Source organism: Ambystoma mexicanum, chromosome 12, assembly GCF_040938575.1.
Source record: "Ambystoma mexicanum isolate Mex_15411 chromosome 12, UKY_AmexF1_1, whole genome shotgun sequence".
NCBI classification, from domain to species: Eukaryota; Metazoa; Chordata; class Amphibia; order Caudata; family Ambystomatidae; genus Ambystoma; species Ambystoma mexicanum.
Genome location: NC_090936.1, coordinates 805,949,503 through 805,976,083, shown reverse-complemented (window position 1 = coordinate 805,976,083; position 26,581 = coordinate 805,949,503). Strand labels below are relative to the sequence as shown.

General features: G+C 43.2%; 1 protein-coding gene across 1 annotated transcript in view; it reads left to right on the top strand.

Moving 5' to 3' along the window:
• The first annotated feature begins 534 nt into the window (after positions 1 to 534).
• LOC138514670 (serine/threonine-protein phosphatase 6 regulatory ankyrin repeat subunit C-like) overlaps positions 535 to 26,581 on the top strand; it is a 1,495,665-nt gene continuing 1,469,618 nt past the window's right edge. Inside the window, exons 1-3 of the mRNA XM_069630097.1 lie at positions 535 to 618; positions 767 to 893; positions 1,484 to 1,622. Of these exons, the coding sequence (XP_069486198.1) occupies positions 535 to 618; positions 767 to 893; positions 1,484 to 1,622 (350 nt within the window). The remainder of the gene's footprint in view (positions 619 to 766; positions 894 to 1,483; positions 1,623 to 26,581) is intronic.

The following is a 26,581-nucleotide window of genomic DNA, read 5'->3' as shown; positions in this document are numbered from 1 at the left end:
ATTAGCTTGCCGGTCCGGTAACAACGGTACCGGTAAGCTTTCCGGTACCATTGTTACCGGACCGGCAAACTACGAGGTCTGCTCGCGGGTGCCTTTTTGGGAGGACCGGCACCCGCGAGCAGAGCATTTTGGATGCACCGGTACCATTCACGAATGGTGCCGGTGCATCTGACCTCCCCATTCCCATTGAGTCCAATGGGAATCAAATGGGAATGGGGAGTCATGTTTTCCGGCGCCTGGGAATGGGCAATTACCGGTCCGCCGGGCCTGTAATGCCCCAGTAATTGCCCATTCCCGGGCGCTGGAATCATAATGAGGCCCAACAACTCGCTCATTACAAGTTGGCCAGTGCGGTTAAAATGTGGTTGTATTACCATATACCGCTGCATTACCACACCACCCAACTATGGGTTTGGCGTAAAGTTGGTGGATTCACTTCCAACTATAAGCTGGAGGTAAATCCGCCGACTTTGCGCCAAATATTGGCGGAATTACAGCCATTGTAATTCAGACAAAAATCCCCCATTGAGTCCAATGGACTCCAATAAATGGGCACTAACTCTGCCTACCTCCACTTGTAATCCAGTGGTAATACCCCCGGACCAAGTGGCTGTGATGGTAAAACCATCTGGTAGTATTTGGGCAGATTTACCACCCAGATACCACCAAACTCGTAATGAGCCCACCTTGCCTTTTTGTCTTAGCGATTAACGTAAATGGAAAGGAGAAATGTAAATGTTTCAACATCTGTTGTTGTTTTTAATAGAGAAAGCTGAACCTTCAGATTGAAGTAATAGCGTCTCGTCTCGAAACATTTTCATCTGAAAAGCTGGAACCGAACCAATTTGCTGAAAAATATGACTTGCAGCAGAGGCTGAAGACAGCGGAAAACGGTAAGAATGCAAATGCGCAACGTGCTGTCAGCATGTCGAGCGCTCATGCCCGTTAGAAACACCTCCTGTCCGTCAGGTTGATGAACGTAGGGAAACAATGACTGAGCGCAGACACTGTCAGACATTCATGATGGTGCTGCTACGTCACTGACGCTCCAAACGTATGTGAAATGTCCGCAGTCCTCCCACCCTCCAGTATATCTGAACATGACCTTGGCAATAGACAGCACTTACTTCAGCAGCAGCTGGCTGGCTGCCTGAATTATTCAACGCTGTACAGTTGAATGGCAGTGCAGCAACAATAATGAATTGCATCTGCAACCACTGCCTGCTCTCTTGGAGGACATGATGAACGTTGCCATTAAAGTCAAATGAACCCTTTGCTTATGATGTTCTATTCTGTTCGAGGGAAATTAGTGCTATGCTATTTAAATGCCGAGCTGAAATAGAGAAAATAGGTCAATCACGAGAGAAAGGAGGCCATTTCATGACAACCAATATCGCAAGGTTTACAAATGAGGCAACTGCTCATTTTGCTGTACGCACTTTTTGCAATGCCAAGTAAACATAGATTTTGTCTTTCCTTGCAGAGCTGTTGCGTTTTAGAACATTCTATGACGTAGAATTTTGTGAAATGTGGGTCAAGCTCGCAAAGAAGGTCCACAGGAATGCAAAGAGGATCGTACTACAGAAAATAAAATCTCTCTTCGAAGTGCTGGTGGTTCCACGGTAAAAATAAGAATAAAAAAACAAACATATAAGTGTATTGCTGTTGGGCCATGGTCATTAGTGCAAGTCCAATGCCAGAATAGGAAGTCACAAGAAATATTTGTATATTCTAGAGTTAAGCTTAATCTCACAAAAAGTTCGACTACAAAGTGTGGGAAGAAGGAATAGTTAAGGTGCAAACACTTGTTGTATTCCACTACAAATTCAACTATACATCTCAGAAGTATACTTATGTTGTATTAGTGTATGTAGTGTGATTTCTTGTTTGGGTGTATCTGATTATGAGCATATGGCGTGTACGCCATATGATTTACATTGTATACATGTATGCAGTTTACATCTTGAATGCATCTTCAATACATATGATAATTAACATCAAAGTTTTTATACATACAGTAGCATAAATGCACATTTCATACAAATGCATGTCGAGTTCGGTAGTGCATGTTATTTAATTTAGTGGATGTCTTAAAACCCTTCTGTATGTAGGAGACTGGGTGGCATAAGTGTGTGTTGTATGTCACCCCTCCTGGCAGCATGGTAGCTTCCAGGACTTGTGTAATGGTCACTTGGCAGTGTATGAGGGGAGAAATGGGTTAGCTGTACAAACAACAATGTTTACATCCTGGGTTCCGTCTATGTACAAAGAGCTGTACTACGTATCACCTCGATTCAAAGGGAGAGCATGGCCTAAAATGCGTAGGAAGAATAAATGAGAACAGAATTTGGAAAATGCCTAGATTTAAATGGGAGCAGGGCCTAAAATACGTGGATAAACAACGAGTGATTGATTTTAGAAGCACCTTATTATATATATGGCTACCTTACACAATTAGGACAGAACGCACAATAAGGCTACACCACAAAAAAAGGCCAAATGCAGAATATGGCCACCCCACACAGCTAGGCCAAATATAGAATATGGCTTACTTACACAACTAGTCCAAACGCAGAATATGGCTACCCAACACAAGCTGGCTGACCGCAGAACATGGTTACCTTACAAAATTAGGGCAAAACGCAGAATATGGCTACACCATACAACTTGACCATTGCAGAATATGGCCACCCCACACAGCTAGGTCCAATACAGAAAATGGCTACCTTACTCAGGCTAAATGCAGAATATGGCTATCTTACACAACTAGGCCAAATGTAGATGGCATGGTGTAAGGTGTATACGTGTTTGAAGTCCAAGGCGTACACAGGTTTTACAGTTCGTACATGTACACAATTTACATCTTCAGTATGTTTCATTTACATTTAAAAAATGTGTGTGTAATTGTTTGTGTAGTAAGTGTGTGCATGGTAAGGGTGCTGTCCAGTTTGTACATGTTTGCAATTTTTGGGTCCTGAAAACTGACATCAAAGTCAGTCCTGACCTTAATACCAGTTTTCAGACGCATATATTATTCTACATGTACAAAATGTACATCGCCCACACGTATGAGTAGATTGTACATATAAAATATACATGAATTCTGCTCATGTATTATACACCTGCTGTATGTATAAGAGCTCACATTCCAATTCGTTCAAACTTTGTTGTGAATTTTCATTGCATACTTATAAGTAATTTAAATCTCTACATATGAAAACTCACGTCAAAGTCAGTCCAAAGTTTGTTGTGACTTTTCATATATATATATAGATGCTTACATGTATGAAATGTACATCTTCAAAACATACATGGTCAATCAATCTGCATTTTTGTCATATATAGATAAATCGTCAAAACGTGAGTGTCTCAAAACTGGCCAGCTCAATTTTCTTTCAGTGCGCCAATTCATTATGATATCTAGGTGCAAGCCAAAAATCTTGAAAATAGGAGCAGTCTATTTTTGATAGTTGAGCCAAACAACTATGTTTTTCACTATGAGAAAATCCCATGCTAAAAGGGTTTAAAAGGCCATCAAAACAAAAAAAAATTAAAATTTGAAGCCAATCATGAAAAAATCTGAAATTCTCCAATCAGGAGTGGCCACCTCGAAATGTGTACATTTTACTATGGATGTTTTCTGGGGAGGGTTGAAGAGTTATTAAGAAAAGTTATTTTCTGAAACGCCATAGTAAATTTGTCTTAATCATAGCTATGCCATGCTTCAGCACAGTAGTATAGTATAAATATATTTGGGGCTATCATTTCCTTGCTTGGTGTGGATAGTATTTTATTAATCCATGCTTAAAGATTTGACCACAATACAGGCCTGCCAGTGAGCAAAATATGCCTACCTTTGGTGTGACTGATGCATCAATTTGGGATGCTTTCCTCCTAAAATGTCAAATCAACGAGAGTTCCTTTCCTGTTTTTGCATATTTCTTGCATCACTGTATGCTTCTGTGCATTTGTTCCCATGTGCCCTGAGTACTCTGCTCCTGCCTTGACAAGCAATGCACCACTGATTAACTTTAATAAGAGCAGAAAACATATCAGGGGTTCCTTTTACTTATACCAGGTTACTTGGGTGGTATTTTACCAATCACAAGTTTTAATACTGTGCCTGGAATAGTAAAGTGCTATCATTTTCTGGCTTGACATGAATCATATTCTACTAATACAATGCGTAAAGATTTCTGCTAGGATATAGGCATGTGAGTGAGCAAAATAGAGTGCTGTTGGTGTGACTGCAAAGTGCCACTTGGGATGCTCTTGTCTAAAATGGGAACCTAAACACAGTTCCTCTGCTTTTTTTCATATTTATTGTGTCCCCATATGCTTCTGAACATTTTGTTTTATTTATAGATATTACATATATATATACATTCTGGAGTCATATATATCATATGACTCCAGAAAAGCAAACTACAATCCCTCTGGCGTCACTCCCCATCAGAGGAAAACAAACTTCAGCTGACGAACAAATACAAAAAAGAAATAATCAGTACCAAAAAAAATGTGTTCAACAAAAGAATCTCCAAAGCCAGTTCTAACACCAAGGAGCTCTTTGTGATCTTCCGGGAACTAGAATCCCCCATACCCCCTGTAGACAACGCACCGAAGGATAAACAATGGTGCACAAGCATCCAAAATGCACTATCTAGTAAAATAGCATCCCTCGAAATCAAAATTGTTAATGAAAAAGCCTCACTGCCACCTACCGGGCTACTTGTCCCCGCATCTTCAGAAGTCCCTAGCATGTTAACACCTTTTAGCTTCACTAAAGTCTCCATTCTGGAAACTGAGAAAATGATCCTATCCCTAAAGCCATCCAACTGTCAAGGCGACAATTGTACTGCCCAAATAGTCAAAGACGCAGTGAGAGATCTAGCGCCATTTATTTTAAAACTAATTAACGCCTCTTTCAAAACCAAAAGTGTCCCAAAGAGCCTAAAAGAATCTTGGGTGCTACCACTCCTTAAGAAACAGACGCTTGTACCCTCCATCCCTACCAACTACAGACCCATCACTACAGTACCTTTTCTTCTTAAAATAATTGACAAAGTAGCATACCTACAAATTCAGGACTACCTTGAAGCCAACCACCTCTTAGGCTCTCGCCAATCCGGTTTCAGACCACAACATGGCACAGAAACAGCATTAATCGACCTAAAGACACAAATAGACGAGCTGAAGGACAAAGGTAAAACTGGCATGCTACTACTCCTCGACTTGTCAGCAGCCCTCGGCTTGGTGGACCATGCAGTCCTGTGAAAAAACCTAGCGTTGGCTGCCCACTTCTCGAGTGAAGCAATAGCCTGGGTCCAGTCCTTTCTAGCAAATAGAACAATGAGTCGTTTCCCCTTTGGCGTCAGCTGACCCGATTCAAAATATGTGTTGTGTCCCGCAAGGATCCTGTGTCTCGGCCACCATGTATAATATTTTTACCAAGCCCCTATTTGATAAATTGGACAGACTGGGTGTCACCTACACTAATTATGCAGATGACACCCAGATCCTCATTCCCCTTTCAGGCAATTTTGATAAGGATTCAGCCTTGGTAAATTAAATATACCTCCTCATTTAGGCATGGATGGCATCCCATGGCCTCTGCCTGAATGACGATAAAACAGAGATCCTGATCCTCGGTTCCAAAGCCAATCTAAAAAAACTATGCCCCAACTACGCCTCATTCAAAATAGATGGAAACATCATCAAAGCAGTAAATGAGGTAAAAACACTAGGATTTTATCTTGATTCCACTTTATCTCTATGGAAACAGATTAATTCCTTGGCCTCCCCCACTGCCTACACAGGCAAATTTATCAGAGCCTGCTGACTCTATCTAACTGAAGCTAGCTGTATCACCCTTGCCAATGCTCTAATATTGTCTAAATTAGATTATTGCAATGCCCTATATCTAGGTGCCAACAAATATATCCTCAACAAATTACAAACACTTCAAAATAATGCTCTGAGAACTGCCCTCAATCTATCCAATAGAGAACATATCCCTGATATCAGAAGAGACTACCACTGGCTAAAAGTAAGCAATAGGATCATACTGAAAACCGTATCACTCACCTACAAATGCCTCAACAATGCAGCTCCCCCATACCTCACAGAAAGAATGACCAGAAAAACTTTGATTCAACCGTCCAGAAAAGCCAACTCCCATTGTCTAGAGATACCTAGGTTCAAACTAACCAAAGCTGGAGGAGGTAGCTACCCAGTTAAAGCTGCACAACATTGGAATGCACTGCCTCTGAGACTTAGAATTCATCAATCCTATTTTAATATCAGACGCAACTAAACTGGTTGTGGTCCAACGACACATAATCTTGGACACTTGTATCCTCCAGTATGCCTGACCATGTATGTACTCATTCCACTGCACCCCTTCTTTAATCTATGTAATTTACTGTATCATCAATGTAACCTACCTGTATATGTCCTGTTTTACACTGTATCGATACCTTGTTGTAACTAAGTCTTAAGTATTCTTATCTGCTAAGTATTCATATCTGCTACGCCCGGTTAACTACGGGTTTGGTGCACATTACTAAATAAACAAACAAACAAACAAACAAACAAACAAAACAGGTATCAATGACAAAGTGTGTGGCATCTGGTTAGTTACTAGACAAGGAGATATGAGCCACGATCTTTCTTTCATAATTGGCTCAACATGGACAGTGTCCACAGGTAAAGGCCATGGACAGTGGCCTTTGGAATAAGGTAACGCTTATCATAAATCTTGAAATTCAGTGAAAAAACTTTAGCTGAGACAGTGTTAAGATTATCCATTTCATTACAACAAAACCCAGGAAATTCAGAAGATGTGGAAAGTGACAAGAATTTTAACTCGCCCCACCCTTGCTCTGCCCATGTGCACATATATGAGAATATGAGATCACAGCAAGGATCACCATGAGATAAAACATTTCATCATGGGTGATATCTATGGGTGGGTATATAGTTATAAACAAAGAATATTGAAACATGGGAATTAAGGGAGAGTTTAGTGGGTTGGTGGTGAATATTTTATTTACATTGTGTAAGTATTCCTGCATTTTGAAAACAGTGAGGACTTACTTTCTAAATATGAATATATATATATTTATATATATGTATATATATATATATATATATATATATATATATATATATATATTACATGGCCTGCGGTAGCGGCCATGTAGTTATGGTTAAGTTGCTAAACCCATAGGAAGAGCACTATTGCGCGGCTTATAACTTTGCTCCCCCTTCCACCAAACTTTGCGAAAAAAGTATATGGCCCACTCTGAATTGTTTTGCAAAGTTTGGTGAGGTTTGGTCCAGGGGGGCAAAGTTATAGGGGGGTCCCAAAATTTCTTTTTTCCCATAGACTGAATGGAGAAAACATTTCTGTCACGCCTACAGTCCAAACCGCTGGACGGATTTTCACCTAATTTGCGGTAGTAGCAGCAGCTTGGTTCCGAAAGTGTGCTTTTGTAAATTTGGTGAAAATCCGTCCAGTAGTTTTTTTTAAAACGACCAGAAAGTAGGTCTAAAAAAATGTGAAATATCTATGTCCACTCCGCGGACACACTTCCATGTTCGCTCTGTGGATAGGACACCGATTGGCTAATCGGCTTGCGTCATGTCTGCATTAATGCAATGTGTTCGCTGATTGGCTGGGATGATGCATGAGGTGCGTCACATTGTTTCAATGCGCCCGCCATATTAGATCCATGGACATATGTGGACAGCGTGGCGTGGAAGTGAGCATAAATCCAATTTTGGGGAGTGTGTTGGTGTGTAGGAGTGCTTGGAGAGGGTTGGGGAGTAAGAGATGGGTCAAATACTGTATTTGTTTAGGTTGGAGAAGGCCTTGATGTGTTTGCAGTGTCCGCGGTCACTGTGGTAGTCCGCGAACATACTAAATACTGGGCGTACTACTGGCTGTTTTACTTTAGTATGATGTTGGTTTTGGGTCATTAATAGAGCATTGGGTGAAGAGGGTATGTATTGAAGAGTTTGTGTGTTGGTTGTAATTAATTTTTAGAATGTTAATTGAAGTGGATAGGTTTTGAGGTGGATGTATTATGTTTTTGAGTTGTGGTCATTTTGTGGCTGTTTGCTTCTATGGGTGTGTTATGCTGTGGTGGTTGTGGCTAGGTGTCACGGCTCGCTCCCTTCGTTCCCGTCCCCGCCACTTGGGGGCATGTTCTGGGGTTTATTCCTTACTGGACATTTCCTTCGAACCCTATGTTACAGTGCTCTGATGAATTGGGAGCGTTAAAACCTTATTTTCCCAGTTACTTCCCTTCCAGATCCATTCCTGGTTTTTGGCAGCCAGCATGCTATTTAAATCAAATGACTATGTTTCCCAGAATGCCTTGGCTCACTGTTTCACCTCCTGCTTCCCAGAATGCCTAGTTCACTGCTTCATCTCCTCCCTGGCATCCGGCATGCTATTTAAATCAAATGACTATGCTTCCCAGAATGCCTTGGCTCACTGCTTCACCTCCTGCTTCCCAGAATGCCTGGCTCACTGCATCATCTCCTCCCTTGCAGCACAACGTTGGGAGGAGGATAGGCAACACCTGTGGCTGCAGGTGCAGCAGGCGGCACGCCTGAGGGGTGTGCTCGTTAAGCAGCTTTAAAAGCCTCAGTTTGCTTCAGTCCGGCGCTGGTCATTGTAGCAGTGTTCCTGTTGTGACTAGTCCCTGTTTCCTGTACTTAGTTTCTGTGCCTTGTACCTAGTTCCAGTACCCTGTTCATAGATATTGAGCCAAGTATCTATTTCCAGTTCCTTGTTCCTAGTTTCTGTGCCTTGTACCTAGTTCCAGTTCCTTGTTCATAGATATTGTGCCAAGTATCTATTTCCAGTTCCTTGTTCCTAGTTTCTGTGCCTTGTACCTAGTTCCAGTTCCTTGTTCATAGATATTGTGCCAAGTATCTAGGTCCAATTCCTTGTTCCTAGTTCCATGCCTTGTACCTAGTTCCTGTTCCTAGCTTTGTGCCCAGTTACTAGTTCCTGTATCTTGTTCCTCTGTCCTGGATTTCGGATTTATGCGCTTATTTGATTTATGCTTTCTGAATTTCCCTTTCTGTCTTCCTCTGTCTGCAGACAGCCTTTCTCTGTACTTTACTATTTGATGCAGCCCACTTTGCCGGTGTTTTCTGTCCCTTTATGCTGCCCTGGTTACTGAAAAGCATGATGTATTATCATTTACTTTCGTAGAATTAGTTACTGCCTTTTCTCCTTGGATTGGGTGGGAAAGGTTTCCTTTTGTGATATCATTTTCCCTGCTCCTGATCCAACTTATTGAGATTCCACTCCATGTTTTCCATTGCACTTCTGCATTCATTTTCCATTGATTATTAGGTGTGGGTTTGTTGTTACAAGTTCCAGAGTGTTCCCCTTTTAGTTTTCCTCACGATTTTTCCATTGCACTTCTGCATTCATTTTCCATTGATTATTAGGTGTGGGTTTGTTGTTACAAGTTCCAGAGTGTTCCCCTTTAGTTTTCCTCACGATTTATTATCACAATTCAGACTTGCCTTTTACTAGGGTTTATGTATTTTGTTATCTTTAACCCTTTGCTTTTACAGCCTTCTGGGTCCCTGTTTGATCTACAGGGTTTGTGAAATCACTGACATTCAAGTGGTCTTTCCGGTCCTCGTGAGTACTGTTTATAATTGCCTTATTCAGTATTCTACAGATTGTCAGTTCACAGAATCTGTCCTTGCTTGCCCGCTACGTGGGTTTAGCGCTGTCAGTATCTGTAAGAGCATAGTGGGTAAAGAGTTTACCGACTTTTCCTTTCAGCCATAAGGAGGTCCTAAGTGTTTACCCCACATCCCTTTTCCTAGATTGGTAATACTGTTTTACCTTATTGACGTTCCTGGGTTTTACATATATACACAAGACTTGGGTATTATATACACGTTGTTAGATTCAGAGTTGTTCACAGTGCAACTGTGTGCATTTTCCCTTTTGCCATAGTATGCCTTCTTCCTTTCTTAACAGAATGACCAGCCCTTCTTCCCGTTTGTATACGGCCAGATCAAGAAAGAAGGGTAGCAAGGCTACTAAAAAATGTGTACAGAAAGTTTTGACTACGTTTGCCTGTGATAATCAAAACACTGATTCAGACTTAAATGAACTCCTTGACACGAATGGGTATTTACGTGCAAAATATTATACCCATCGCCTGGCCCATCATACATTGCCTGATCCTAATTCTGTTTTTAACTTTGACCCAGATATGTCCGCACAAGCCTTAGCAGCGGAAAATAAAACACTGTTAGATTTACTAAATATGAGTACATCTGTTGTTGAACCCCACGATTCCGGTTGTGTTTTACCTCAGATTGAACAGTTTCATGATTCAAACATAAAGAATGAAGGGGTTCATTACATAACTTCTGTTTTCAGCCCTCAGCCAACTGCTTACTCCTCCGCACAAGTACTTCAGTAGTTTACTTAAGGGTAACACAGACCAAGTCGGTAAGCGAGAGTATAGATCACAAGACCTGCAAGCAGTAAATGACGATGTACAATCAGTACACGTCCAGATGACTAGGGCAGGTTCCAGCCCCGATGCCACCATGCCTTCCCTTGTGACTACTGATAGGGATGTACAGTTAAGCCTGGGCATGTTAAGAGTTGAACTTGAGGAATTAAGACGAGAATACATCAGTTTACTAGAGGAGAATAAAACTTTACGATTGTTTCTGACTACACCTCAAACTTTATCCGTTGATGAAGTGAATACTGTTCAATCTCTGAGTGAGGAGGTTTTAGTAGGTCATGATACTTGTCAATATGAAAAACCTATTGGGAGTGAAAGTCCTCTTTCTTGCACAGCACTTATTCAGAGCACAGATTCTGACAATTGTTCTACCGTTTGTCAGGAATTGCTGTTAGTAGAAGATTTACAAGTCACTCCTTTGCCTAAGAATTCCTCTGTAGCAGTCAGTCATAATTCAGAGTTCGAACACATACATGCTTCTGTATTCCGAACACAATCCACAATGGATGCGTACACAGAATCAGTCATTACTGTAGGCTTAGGTTCAGCCCTTGATCCAGCTGCTGAGACTGAAGTAAACATTCAAGCTGATGTGGAAAACGATGCTACCTCTGTGTTCACTCCTCCTTCTGCCAAATTTTGTCACAATGAACAATCAAAGACAGTACATATTTCTTGTTTTGATGGACTAATTCCACAGTATACTAAAACAAGGACCAGGCAAGCGATTCCTGAACTGTTGATAGATAATCTGCCACCTTCAGAAGTTAAGACAAAGGAATGAAAACTTGACGGAATCCTGATTAACAGAGACTTTGGAAATGACTCTGTCATCCACTAAGGAAATGAGCGGCATGGGTCCAGCTCAGTCTTTGGTTAATGGTGTCATGGAGTCAACCGCCCTAAAGGTGCTTTCCATTCCTGATTCACAAATATGTCTGTCGACTTCTGGGACTTCAGTCTGTCCTTCTACAACTATTGACTCTTCGACTACCCAGTCCACGGCTCTGCAGTCATCATTGTCAAACGTGTCTTCAATCAATGAACAATTGCTATATCTGCCAGTCACTCAAGAGCCTTCACCATGTACGTGGTCAGAGCCAAAGACCTTGACAAGTTTGTCTTCAGCTAATGAGACGGCTCCAGCTTGCATGTCCTCAGCCTCTGAATTTCCTCTGGCATGCCTGTTTTCAGATACAGTGACTCATCCAGCAGTTTATCCTTCAGCCATGAAACCTCTGGTAGCACATCCTGAGTGCCTGTCTCCGGTCCCAGAGCCTACTGCTAGTTTGGCTTCAGTTCATGAAAGACCTGTATCCTGCTCAGCCTCCCTGCCAATATCGGAGGTGAACCTGTCTGCTCTGTTTGATCATGTTGCAGATTCATCTACTTCAGAGCTACCTCCTAAATCCCAGCCATTTATTACGGATGAACATCCAATCTGCCCATCCTATGCTTCAGGAGGATCACCAGAAGGCCTGCCTTTTACACAAGCTAATTTCCCCATCTGCTTGTCTGTAGAATTAGCACCTCCCGCATATGCTACATCTGAGTCTGAGACTTCTGCCAAAAACATCAAGCTGGTTCATGACTTGGGAGAGCCTTACATGCAAGACCGTTGGACTTGCCTGGAGTGTTACAAGAGGGTGACCGATACCATCAGCCATGGCCTAGACATCGAACAAGCAGCCAACCAGGATAACGGCCGGACGGTTCACATTTGGGGGCCGGTTTGGATAAACCGCTTGACAGCCCTTTTGTTGCCGGATCTCACATGAGCCTGAAGGAAGGGACGGGCACGGTTCCCCTACTGCTGCACCATTCGGGTGCTAGTAGCCAAAGGGAGGATATGACTGCTGCAGTTCAAGATGTGTCTGTTATTGCTCCAGCTTCGAGTGTGCTTGATGTACCAAGTACTGCGTCTATCACTCCTATCGGTATGCCAAACGTTCCTGCGGTTGTATCCCACGTGCAACAAGGTGGCTACTTGACTGGCTACATGACTGTCAACCGGAGTGGCAGCCTCGTACAACCCATTGGATCTCCAGACCTCCAAGGCATGGAACTTATGCAGGCGAATCTTTGTCACTTTCAACCACAAACCTTTACCCAGATGGATGACAGAGTATCCGAACCTCTACCTCAGCCGCCAGCTTCCTCTTCCGAACATAAACATTTCCTGAAACCTGCTGTTTCCTCACCTCCTGTGTGTCCACTCTCGGCAGTGAGGCTAACAGAACTTCTACCGTTGTCTAAGGCATGTAGCACCAGCCTGCCTCTCTCCCCAAAGATGTATGCATATCCTCTTCCAGTGACTAAGCTTCCCGGACCTTCCGACTCTGCTTCGGGTCCTGCAAGTCCTTCATGCCTTTCTTCAACCCATGAGTCCTTTCCTTACCGAAAACCTGCCTATGACTCTTATAGACTGCAGCCTGATTCTATTCATTCCAGTCCTTCTGCTTCTGCCCGTGGATCATTGTTTTCGTCTGTGCCACCTCCGAAGACGAAGCGCTCCAGTCATGGAAAGAAGATGTTTTGTGCGAGTAACGGCCGCCTGGAGTCGGCCGTGGAAGGGGTATAGTGTCACGGCTCGCTCCCTTCGTTCCCGTCCCCGCCACTTGGGGGCATGTTCTGGGGTTTATTCCTTACTGGACATTTCCTTCGAACCCTATGTTACAGTGCTCTGATGAATTGGGAGCGTTAAAACCTTATTTTCCCAGTTACTTCCCTTCCGGATCCATTCCTGGTTTTTGGCAGCCAGCATGCTATTTAAATCAAATGACTATGTTTCCCAGAATGCCTTGGCTCACTGTTTCACCTCCTGCTTCCCAGAATGCCTGGTTCACTGCTTCATCTCCTCCCTGGCATCCGGCATGCTATTTAAATCAAATGACTATGCTTCCCAGAATGCCTTGGCTCACTGCTTCACCTTCTGCTTCCCAGAATGCCTGGCTCACTGCATCATCTCCTCCCTTGCAGCACAACGTTGGGAGGAGGATAGGCAACACCTGTGGCTGCAGGTGCAGCAGGCGGCACGCCTGAGGGGTGTGCTCGTTAAGCAGCTTTAAAAGCCTCAGTTTGCTTCAGTCCGGCGCTGGTCATTGTAGCAGTGTTCCTGTTGTGACTAGTCCCTGTTTCCTGTACTTAGTTTCTGTGCCTTGTACCTAGTTCCAGTACCCTGTTCATAGATATTGAGCCAAGTATCTATTTCCAGTTCCTTGTTCCTAGTTTCTGTGCCTTGTACCTAGTTCCAGTTCCTTGTTCATAGATATTGTGCCAAGTATCTATTTCCAGTTCCTTGTTCCTAGTTTCTGTGCCTTGTACCTAGTTCCAGTTCCTTGTTCATAGATATTGTGCCAAGTATCTAGGTCCAGTTCCTTGTTCCTAGTTCCATGCCTTGTACCTAGTTCCTGTTCCTAGCTTTGTGCCCAGTTACTAGTTCCTGTATCTTGTTCCTCTGTCCTGGATTTCGGATTTATGCGCTTATTTGATTTATGCTTTCTGAATTTCCCTTTCTGTCTTCCTCTGTCTGCAGACAGCCTTTCTCTGTACTTTACTATTTGATGCAGCCCAGTTTGCCGGTGTTTTCTGTCCCTTTATGCTGCCCTGGTTACTGAAAAGCATGATGTATTATCATTTACTTTCGTAGAATTAGTTACTGCCTTTTCTCCTTGGATTGGGTGGGAAAGGTTTCCTTTTGTGATATCATTTTCCCTGCTCCTGATCCAACTTATTGAGATTCCACTCCATGTTTTCCATTGCACTTCTGCATTCATTTTCCATTGATTATTAGGTGTGGGTTTGTTGTTACAAGTTCCAGAGTGTTCCCCTTTTAGTTTTCCTCACGATTTTTCCATTGCACTTCTGCATTCATTTTCCATTGATTATTAGGTGTGGGTTTGTTGTTACAAGTTCCAGAGTGTTCCCCTTTTAGTTTTCCTCACGATTTTTCCATTGCACTTCTGCATTCATTTTCCATTGATTATTAGGTGTGGGTTTGTTGTTACAAGTTCCAGAGTGTTCTCCTTTAGTTTTCCTCACGATTTATTATCACAATTCAGACTTGCCTTTTACTGGGGTTTATGTATTTTGTTATCTTTAACCCTTTGCTTTTACAGCCTTCTGGGTCCCTGTTTGATCTACAGGGTTCGTGAAATCACTGACATTCAAGTGGTCTTTCCGGTCCTCGTGAGTACTGTTTATAATTGCCTTATTCAGTATTCTACAGATTGTCAGTTCACAGAATCTGTCCTTGCTTGCCCGCTACGTGGGTTTAGCGCTGTCAGTATCTGTAAGAGCATAGTGGGTAAAGAGTTTACCGACTTTTCCTTTCAGCCATAAGGAGGTCCTAAGTGTTTACCCCACATCCCTTTTCCTAGATTGGTAATACTGTTTTACCTTATTGACGTTCCTGGGTTTTACATATATACACAAGACTTGGGTATTATATACACGTTGTTAGATTCAGAGTTGTTCACAGTGCAACTGTGTGCATTTTCCCTTTTGCCATAGTATGCCTTCTTCCTTTCTTAACACTAGGGCCTAGATTCTTGGGTGCATGGCCGAAGGGCCATAGGCCTTTGGCCATGCACCCAAGACTCTAGGCCCTGGCCACAACTACCACAGCAGCATAACTAACCCATGCTACCAAATATTTTGACTGTGGTATATGGGCTGCTTAGGGGATATGTTTTGAAAAATGTGTGTACTGATGAGCAGTAGTGTAATAGTGTTTATAGGATAGTGAGATGATGTGTGTTAGTTTGTTTGTTGGATTGTGTTCAGAATGTTGGTATTGAAGACGCTAGGCATTTTGGGTTGTATTTCTTGGTGAGGTGTTCGTGTGCATGGCTGTGCTATGTTGCAGTGTTCATGAGTCTAATTATTATATACTTACTGTTTCCTATGTTGAGGCTGTATGTAGAATTTTGGCGAGGCCATGCAGTCAAGGTTGTAGTGTCAGCATAAGATACCCATGGAAGCAAACATTTTGGATTGTGGTCTATGGTCAGGTGTTTGCTTGAATGGGTGTGTTATGCTGTGGTGTTTGCGAGTCCAATCATTATATACTTACCGTTTGACATTTTGTGGTTCTATGCAGTTTTTTCATGACATGGGTAGTTGGAGCAGACATTCTTTTTCAATCACTGTGATAAAAGAAAAAATCACATGTTAGTGTAGGTAGTTTATAATGCGTATTGCATTGCATAGTAGACATTTCTGTATTTTGTCGACCCTCATAGTTAGTACTTTAGAAGTACTATAGTTCAAACCAGTGTACTGTGCAATTTGCTCAGTTCCTGTGTTTGTTCATTAAATCAGTGGGTCTGTGGGAAAAAACCCATGCTGGATTTAAAAAAAAACCTTTCTACGTTGTGGTACAATATATTTCTTTCATTGATTTCAGTAGGAGGAATTTAATATGTGTGTGGTTTTTGATTTGGAAGTGGTGGTAGTATTGTTGCAATTAGATAACAGTTGGTGTATTCTATTTGTTTATTTATTTTTCCATTTTAGTGGTATTCATCTATCTGTTGGCTTGTTGCAGAGTTTTGGGGCAGTTAGATACCTGTTGGCGTATTCTAACTGTATATTTCTTGTTTGATTTTAGTGGTTTTCATTTATCGGTTTGCTTGTTGCAGAATCTTGGGACAGTTAGATACCTGTTGGCGGATTCTATTTATTTCTTGTTTCATTTTAGTGGTATTTATTCATCTGTTTGCTTGTTGCAGAATCTTGGGGCAGTTAGATACCTGTTGGCATATTCTAACTGTTCATAGTTTTGAAGATGAAGTTTTGTTCATGTTCATACACAGATTAGTTATAAAATTTTGGTTTTAAGAATATTAAGTAAGCGTTTACAAGATTTGCTGGTAATCTCTGTTTTAGAGTAATGGTAGTATCATTACATTCGAACCATCCATAATTCTTTTTTATATATGCAGTGAAGTGACCTGCATTTGTTGTGGCTCCTGCGTTGTAGATTATACCTATTGTTGTGAAGGTTTTCTTACCAAGTGATACTTGACCATGTGTGAATCCAGTCAGCTTGCAGTTGTTTTTGGTACTATCTGCATTATAACATAAAAGCATTACTATTACGTATTTACTATGCGTCTGTATTTGTAAGGTGGAACGATTATCGGAATTGCAGGTAGTACATAATCTGCCATGTTTTGCATTTTGTACAAGCTGCTGAAATGGAATGGATTCATAGTTAGGTATGGATACATACACAAAGCGTTCATTAGTAACTTCTTCTTGTGCAACATGGCTGCGAAGAGTGCATGTATGTTTCCACATGTATGAAATCTGAAAGATTTCATTTATAGGTATGTTTTTATTTTCTAGTACTTGTAGTTAGTACATTAGACATTTTTGTGGACCTTCTTGTGTGTTTATAGTGAATTTGACCATTCCAGCACAGTAGTCTGATTCCTGCCTTATTCCTGCCTTATTCAAAAACACTGTAAGTGACAGGATTATTGGTTGCATTTCTGTGAAGGACTAACATTTGCAAACACAATTGGTCTGTCCCATGTAGGTAAAAGTTGTCAATAATTGGTGGCAATTGGAATATAATATTGATTGCTACATTTGCGTAGCAATTTACACCAGTTGTATTTGAAAATTTGAATGGACCTGACAGTTCTGTGTCCAAGTCATTTGTTCAGAGTGTGCGTTGTTTCTTTGAAGGGGTAGTTGAGTTAGCTTGAGCAGTAGATTTTTCTTTGGTTGTGGTCCATGATGAAGTATTAGCTTCTTTTACTTTCTTTGGAGAAATTGCTGTGAGATCCTGCATAGTTTGAGTATGAAGTAGTTTTCTTTTACAACATTTTGCTTTTTGCAGAAGAGGATAGGTTTTTAGATGGGAGGTGTAGAGTGAACACAGTCTGTTGTATTCTAGAATACAAGGAATATCAGCATTTACTTTACTTGCATCAAAGGTAATAGAAACAGACGGTCAAGTGTACGTAAGCGTGATAGCGCTACATAGCTCATGCCTTCTTTAAAGACTGTGCTACCAATATCTATCAATGCTTTATCTAGGGTAAGACCTTGTGATTTGTGAATGGTGACTGTGTATGCTAGAGTTAGAGAAAATTGTTCTCTGCGTACATACATATCTTTGAAAAGAAGGAAGCGGGCTGTTGAGCGTCCTATCCTTTTAACTTCTGATAGTTTGTCAAAGAGAATATTGACAAACTGAATATTGTTGTCACTTGTGTATGTTTGAAAAGCCAACAACTGTACCAAGTGCTCCATTAACTAGTCCTTGGTCCACGTCAAGGTTACGTTTAAGCATTACTCTACAGTTTAAAGATAATTTTAATATTTTCTCCAAACCTGCTGTGTTAGAGATAGAGTTTTCTAAGGTGTTTAGCCTTGTTGTGGCTTGTTGACACATGGGTAGTGTCATACCAAATTCGTCCAGTTTGTCTGTGGAGCAAATTTGAACTATTGGTTGCATTTCTTTTTTTTAACATTATTTCATAAAATTTTGAACAGCTTGCAAGAGTTGGCATCAAGGACATACAATTGACATTTTTGTGTGTTAATTGTTCCATGACATCAGTAGCACATGAGTTATGGCCATAGAGTGCATGGATATGCCTGTTTTTAATATAGATTGTGCTTCTTGTGATAGTACACCAACTCTAATACTTTTTAAAATGTTGGTGTATGTGAGGTCTGCAGAATGATGCATATTTTCTGTTAATTCTCTGTATAGGAAATGTTGCCAAACGTTGACATTTCATATGCTTCCAAGAGTTTTACGGCATAGTTTGTGCCCTAAGGTTTTAAAAATAGGTTCACCTTTAACTGATGTTAATTGAAAAAGATCTCCCAAAATTATAATGTGTTTTTCTCCAAAGAGTTCTTCATAGTCTGTTTTCAGTACTGAGGTGAATAAAGGCTAACATTAGATTGGAAACCATGCTTACCTCATCTATTAGCAGCATTTTCATTTGTTTTCAAAACTCTGCGTAAGTACATTGCAGCTTCTGGAGAAAGTTTGTTATAGTGTTACGCTTACCTGGCTCCCACAGAGGCGTCGATCTGGACTGGACTGCTGCAATCTCCACCAATGTGACGCATAGGGACGAGATGACAGACTGGACTGGCTCACCTAGCTTCGTTTGCTTGGCCCGTAGGAATATTCTTCTGCAAGTGGAGAAAGGGAATTAACCACCCATGGAGTTGAGCGTAAATCCCCCCACCCCGTTGTTCTCCCCACTGATCACCTTGGATGTCCCCTCTTATAGTCTCACCTGATGATTTGAAAAGATGAGCACTCCATCCTGCATTGAGCGCAGGGGCGCGTAGATAACCAGTTGCTTCACTGGCTCGAAGGAATTGGTGAGTTCCAGGACAATATTGACTCCGATATTCCCGGCAAGACGCCGTAAGTATGTAGTTCGTAAGAGTTCAAAGGCCTGACTTTCACTCTTGTCCGATTCCTTGCAGGTTGCAGCTTGACCTTACTGAAGAGTTCCTCGTGGCAACCGGTAATGTCCTGGTAAGGATTTGTATTATCCAACACAGTTCGATAAAGTAATGTCCATATGTAACCTGTTGCTTTCTCCCCTATTCAGGCACTGAGAGAAAGTATGAAGTCTCGGGGGAATAATGCCTCCGGTGGTAAAATCAGGTAAGTCTTTTGTGGTGAGGAGGGTTCCCCTTGTTAGTCCCTTGTTTCACCTTGCTGTCCTTTTGTTTCCCCTTAGGGGCCGGGGTTCGGCTAGGATGCAGTGGAAGCTGCGCCGACCCGTGAAGAAGAATAGTACCCCCGGTGGTAAAATCAGGTAAGTCTATGGGGGGTATTCCTCTGTGTATTCCCTTGGCTCACCTTGCTGTTCTTGTCTTCTCCTTAGGTGCCGGAGTGCAGCGGAAACATGCAGGAGGATGCAGTAAAATGTGAAGATGCTGCGAAGGCCGGTGAGTTCAGCGCGGCACTGCAGCAGGCGAGGCGACGCGCATAAAATAACTTCTTTCTTCCAGCTCGAAGGCGCAATGAGACGGGAATTCAGGTAAGGATCAAAGGTATTGCTCTTGTTCTAACCTTTTCTCCTTCTTTCTTCCTTTTTCTAGGAGCTCCAGACTCGAGGCGGGCGTGGCAGAAGACTGGATGCAGACTTGCAGGCACGGTGAGCGTTACTCGGCTGGATGCAGAATAACGCGAAGTGTGTGCTGCTCCTCGGCGTGTTTTAAATAGCCTCCAAAGTAGTCCCAGGAAAGTATTCCTCCCCAGCCCCACCCGAGTAAAAAAATAGTCCCTAGGTAAAATAGTCCCTTCCAAGCCTCTTTTGGCTTGGAGCTCTTGCAGCATGGTCTGCATCAGGTAAGTTTTAATCTATGAGCCTGGCACCTATGGCGCCAGGACTGTCTCTCCATATGAGCCTGGCGCCATAGGCGCCAGGACTGCACCCAAATAGCCCCTAGCAGGGGTTGTTGGGCTTGCTTGGGGTAACTTGATGCCTGCTTCCGGGGTTGCTGGACTTGGTCTGGGTCCCCAGGGGTAGACATCATGACAGCACTCCCCCCCAAGGCCCCTCCTAAAGTCGTTCTTCCCTGTGGTTTCGGTTTGTCTGGAAATTTCGGTGGAATTTTTTCACCAATCGGGGTGCATGAACATGGTCACTAGGTTCCCATGACCTTTCCTGTGGTCCGTAACCTTTCCAGTCGATTAAATAAAAAAGTTTTGACTTTATCAGCTTGGAGTCCAGGATGTTCTTAACTTCAAATTCGGGTTCCCCGTCTACAAGGATGGGGTCTGGTGGCTTGTTTAGTCTTGTCCCTGGTTGTACTGGCTTCAAAAGTGACACATGAAAGACGGGATGAATTCGCATATTAGCAGGTAAGTCTAACTTGACAGCCACCGGGTTGATAATGGCCTTAATAGAGTAAGGTCCAGAATATCTGGGGTTAAAGGTCTGTGTCCCCTTTAGAGGTATATGTTTTGTGGCTAACCATACTTGGTCACCTATTTGGTATTGTGGAGAATCACTTCTATGCCGATCAGCATCTTTCTTCTATTTTTCTTTCGCCTGTTTTAAATGTGCAGTTGCCTCCTTAAAGTCTTGTGTAATCGTCGCGTGCAGATGGTCCACTGCGGGCACTTCTAAGTGTTGGGGTGAGTCAAGGTCTGAGGTTCGAGGATGGTGCCCATATAAGGTATAAAAGGGGCTTTATCCAGTTCCAGAGTGTACTGAATTATTGTATGCATATTCGGCGATCCAAAGAATGTCTTTCCAATTACTCTCCGTCTGATGTAACATACAACACAGGTATTGTTTGAGAGTCTGGTTGGTCCACTCCGTTTGACCATCGGTCTGGGGGTGATGACTGGTCGATAACCTCACATCGATTTGCGCCAATTGACAGCATTTTTTCCAAAAATGTGAAATGAATTGACTGCCCCAGTCAGAGACCAATACGGACGGAAATCCGTGTATGCGAACAATGTTTTCAAGGAACTCCTTGGCCAGGATTGAAGCAGAAGGTAATCCCTTTAAAGGAATAAAGTGGGCCTTCTTGGAAAAAAGATCCACAATAACTAGAATGGTGTTAAATCCATTGCATGGGGGTAGATCAGTAATAAAGTCTAACGATAAGGTGTGCCATGGTGTAGGCGGAATGTCTAAAGGTTGTAAGAGTCCAGCTGGTTTTTTCTTTTGACTTTTGTTTTGGGCGCAAATGCCACAAGACATCACAAATTATTCAATATCCTTTCGCCAGGTGGGCCACCAGAATTGTCTTTTAATTTTAGCTTCAGTTTTTGCAATACCTGGGTGCCCTTCTATTAGGGTATCATGATAACGGGATAGCTCTTGTAGTTCCTTGTGTGGCAGAAATAGCCGTCCTTGGTAATAAGGCAGATCATTGGTGACAGAGTAGTCCGGGCCTTTCTTTACCCAGTCCTGCAAGGCTGTAGAATCAAAGAGTTGCTGGATTTTTACCTGAATGTCCTCTAGGGTCTGTAGAGTAGTCATGCCGAGAATCCTTTGTTTGGGAATTATAGGTACTGGTTCAGGGTTCACTTCTGCCTCTCCCATCCCTATTCGGGATAAGGCGTCTGCTTTACCATTCTTACAACCTGGTCGATAGGTTATCACGAAATCGAACTCGGCAAAGAACAATGCCCATCAGAGTTGACATGACGATTGGGCCTTGGCTGTCTTTAAATACTGTAAGTTCCGGTGATCACAGTAATGGTATGCCTGGAACCGAGAAGATAGTGCCGCCAAGCCTTGAAGGCGGATTTAATGGCTAATAACGCCTTATCGGTAACCGCATAGTTTAACTCAGGTGCCGAGAACTTTCTGGACCAAAACGCTACTGGGTGAAGCTGGCCAGTTTCAGGGTCCTTTTGAGACAGGACAGCTCCCATGGCTAGACTGGATGCATCAGTTTCCACTATGTATGGAAGTTCAGGGCGCGGGTGCTTTAGTACAGGGGCAGACGTGAATTTCGCTTTCAGCTCTTGGAAGGCATTTTCAGCTTCTTCAGTCCACATAAAGCATTTATTTTTTTGCAAGAGTGCTGTGATGGGATGTACAACATGTGAAAAATCCGGGATGAATCTGCGGTAGAAATTGGCAAAGCCGAGCATACTTTGTACTCCTTTAACTGAACTTGGTGATGGCCACTTAAGGATTGCGTCCACCTTTCGTGAGTCCATTCGGACTCCCTTTGGGGTCAGGATAAACCCAAGGAATTCAACTTCTGTGGCATGAAAAACACATTTTTCTAGTTTTGCACATAGTTTGTGCTGGCACAATTTCTCAAGGACTGCTCGGACATGCTTCACATGGTCAAATTCTGAAGAGGAGTATACTAGAATATCATTGATATATACGACAACACAAACGTCAATGAGTTCACGAAGGACATCGTTCATGAAGTATTGGAAGGCTGCACGTGCATTGCCCAACCCGAAAGGCATCACCTGGTATTCGAATAACCCATACTTAGTGCGGAAAGCAGTCTTCCATTCGTCGCCCTCTTTTACACGTACCAGATGGCATGCCCCCCGGAGATCTAATTTAGTGTATATGCAAGCGTCCTTCACTTGGTCTAGTAGTTCAGGGATCAGAGGCAATGGGTATCGGTTCTTAACAGTTATCTGGTTCAATGCGCGGTATTCTATGCATGTTCTGAGATCACCTTCCTTTTTGGGCACGAAGAACAAAGCTGAAGATGCACTGGACTTAGATGGGCGAATAAAGCCATTGGCAAGGTACTGGTCTAAGTATTGTTGTAGGTGAAGGTTCTCAGGTTCCATAAGAGCATAGATCCTGCTACAAGGGGGTTGTACACCGGGTATGAGATCGATTTGGCAATCGTACGATCTGTGAAAAGGTAAGGTGTTTGCCTATTCTTTTTGGAAGACATCCTGGAATTCTTGGTATTCAGGAGGTAGTTGCATGACTGCTGTGGTTACTGTGGCCAGGCCTGCGCTCAGATTTTTCTTTGGGTAACAGGTTTGCGCACAATCCGGGAAGGTTATTCTCTTCTCTCGCCAATCAATACAAGGATTATGTGTTTCCAACCAAGGTATCCCCAGTATTATTTGGAACTGTGGGGCCTTGATTAGATCAAACACAATAGCCTTTCGATGCTCATCCGGACCCAATAATGTCATCTCTGTGGTGGAATGAGTTACAGGCCCAGAGGCAATTTCAGTTCCATCAACTGTGGTGATGATATCTGAGGTGGTTTTTCGGCAGAGAGGCAGATTCATCCTGGAAGCCAATTCGTAGTCCACATAGTTTCCTATGGCCCCGCTATCAATGTATGCCCTTACTTCGTGCATATGCGATGGCTGCCCTGGATCTACGAGGACCATTGGTATGATGAAATGTGAGGTCTGAGTATCCTTCTTCAAGCTCGGCAAGCGGACCTCTACGCTTGTCGGGCATGGTCGTTTCCCGAGTCTGACTCCATATGGCTTTTATCAGCAGCTCCTACCAGCTTCTTGGGCGGTTTTACAGGGCAATCCTGTAGAAAATGCCCAGAAGTTCCACAATATAGACACAATTGCATTTGCCGTCTCCTTTCTCTTTCCTTCTGGGTTAAGGGTCCTTTAACCCCTCCGATTTGGATGGGTTCTGAAGCCTCTGCTCCTTTGGGGTTAGCGTGGGTTTTGACTAACACCCTGTTCTCAAACTTGGCTCGATCAGCCTTTCTGTTCTGAAGTCTATGATCTAACTGGACCACTAAGTCTATATATTCAGCACAGTCTTGAGGTGGGTTCACGACTTGAGCCAAGACATCCTTGAGTTCTCCTCGAAGCCCTCGATGAAATAACGTGATTCGTTTTACCTCAGGCCATCCAGTTTCCACTATCAACCTATTAAAGGTCGCGATGTAAGATAGAAGGTCCTGGTTACCCTGTCGTAGGGACAAAAGTTTGTTATCCAGGGCCTGTTCTTGGGAGTGCCGGGCAAATAGTCTTTCCATGCTCGTTTGAAAGCCCTGGAAATCCTGAAGAATTGGGTCATCCTAAGTAACTAGTGGAATTGACCAATCAGCTGCACTGCCGCTGAGATATGACAATACAAAGGCTACCTTGGCTTGATCGTTTGGGAAGGCTCCAGGTCTGCATAAAAAGTGCAAGCGGCATTGGTTCATAAACACGGCGAACCTTTTGGGATCTCCAGCGAAGTGTTCGGGTGGAGCTAATGGAATATTTCCAGGTAGGTTTATTTGCACAGGGTTACTCGATAACACAGGAGCTGGATTTCCCCCGGAACCAGGTAGGGGTGCTTGTCCAGCCTGGCTTTGCAATAGTTGCCTAGCTAGGTCATCAGTTCGCTCCTTTGACAAAATCAGTTCCCTCCTAAGGGCATTGGTTTCTTGACGGGCGGAATGCACTTCAGCCCTCAGTTCCCCTAGTAATTGGGCCAATTGGTCAGCCTCTGAGGTATCCATAACGCCCGGGTGGGAATTTGTAGGTAGGCTTCGCGTTCTGTTACGCTCACCTGGCTCCCACAGAGGCGTCGATCTGGACTGGACTGCTGCGATCTACACCAATGTGACGCATAGGGCCGAGATGACGGACTGGACTGGCCCACCTAGCTTCGTTTGCTTGGCCCATAGGAATATTCTTCTGCAAGTGGAGAAAGGGAATTAACCACCCGTGGAGTTGAGCGTAAATCTCCCCACCCCGTTGTTCTTCCCACTGATCACCTTGGATGTCCCCTCTTATAGTCTCACCTGATGATTTGAAAAGATGAGCTCTCCATCCTGCATTGAGCGCAGGGGCGCGTAGATAACCAGTTGCTTCACTGGCTCTAAGGAATTGGTGAGTTCCAGGACAATATTGACTCCGATATTCCCGGCAAAACGCTGTAAGTATGTAGGTCGTAGGAGTTCAAATGCCTGACTTTCACTCTTGTCCGATTCCTTGCAGGTTGCAGCTTGACCTTACTGAAGAGTTCCTCGTGGCAACCGGTAATGTCCTGGTAAGGATTTGTATTATCCAACACAGTTCGATAAAGTAATGTCCATATGTAACCTGTTGCTTTCTCCCTTATTCAGGCACTGAGAGAAAGTATGAAGTCTCGGGGGAATAATGCCTCCGGTGGTAAAATCAGGTAAGTCTTTTGTGGTGAGGAGGGTTCCCCTTGTTAGTCCCTTGTTTCACCTTGCTGTCCTTTTGTTTCCCCTTAGGGGCCAGGGTTCAGCTAGGATGCAGTGGAAGCTGCGCCGACCCGTGAAGAATAGTACCCCCGGTGGTAAAATCAGGTAAGTCTATGGGGGGTATTCCTCTGTGTATTCCCTTGGGTCACCTTGCTGTTCTTGTCTTCTCCTTAGGTGCCGGAGTGTGGCGGGAACATGCAGGAGGATGCGGTGAAATGTGAAGACGCTGCGAAGGCCGGTGAGTTCACCGCGGCGCTGCAGCAGGCGAGGCGACTCGCATGAAATAACTTCTTTCTTCCAGCTCGAAGGCTCGATGAATCGGGAATTCAGGTAAGGATCAAAGGTATTGCTTTTGTTCTAACATTTTCTCCTTCTTTCTCCCTTTTTCTAGGAGCTCCAAACTCGAGGCAGGTGTGGCAGAAGACTGGATGCAGACTTGCAGGCACGGTGAGCATTACGCTGCTGGATGCAGAATTACGCAAAGTGTGTGCTGCTCTTCGGGCGTGGTTTAAATAGCCTCCAAAGTAGTCCCAGGTAAGTATTCCTCCCCAGCCCCACTCGAGTAAAAAAATAGTCCCTAGGTAAAATAGTCCCTTCCAAGCATCTTTTGGCTTGGAGCTCTTGCAGCATGGTCTGCATTAGGTAAGTTTTAATCTATGAGCCTGGCGCCTATGGCACCAGGACTGACTCTCCATATGAGCCTGGCGCCATGGGCGCCAGGACTGCACCCAAATAGCCCCAAAATTGTTGGGCTTGCGTGGGGTAACTTGATGCCTGCTTCTGCGGTTGCTGGACTTGGTCTGGGTCCCTGGGGGTAGGCATCATGACATATAGTTGATTTGTTTTGGTTTTCTACTGGAAGGAGTAGTAATCGGTGTAAAGTGACACCGCCTATGTTGTAGGCAGCTGAACCTGTGGGGGCAGTTACAACAGCTGACAGTTTGTTGTTTGTCAATTGTTGGAGGAACTTGCTGATGATTTTGGTTAAGAACGTTTTGCCTGAACCAGCTTGACCACTCACATATAGCAGTATAGGTTTATAGTCTTGGCAGATACAATTTTTACTTTCATGCTGCACACCATGTTCCATTTTTTTGTTACTTCTTGGAAAATGCTACGCTGCTCATTGTTTAGTTGTGATTTTAGTACAGCAAAGTCTTCTGTAGATTGCTCATACTGACGCATGTTTTCTATTTCTGTCATGGCTAATTCTGCCTCATTTGCTATTAGTGGCTGTCCAAGTGGTTCTTGGCTTCCTTTTACAGAAGGTTGACTACTGTCAGGAATGTCCACATCTAGTTCAGCCCTGGAGTTCGTCCTCGTGCTGCTGTTCATTGTGGAACATTGTTTTGTACTGTGTAAAGTTTACGTCTGTTATAATGCTTTTATTTGCTTTTAAAGCGTCTTCATAG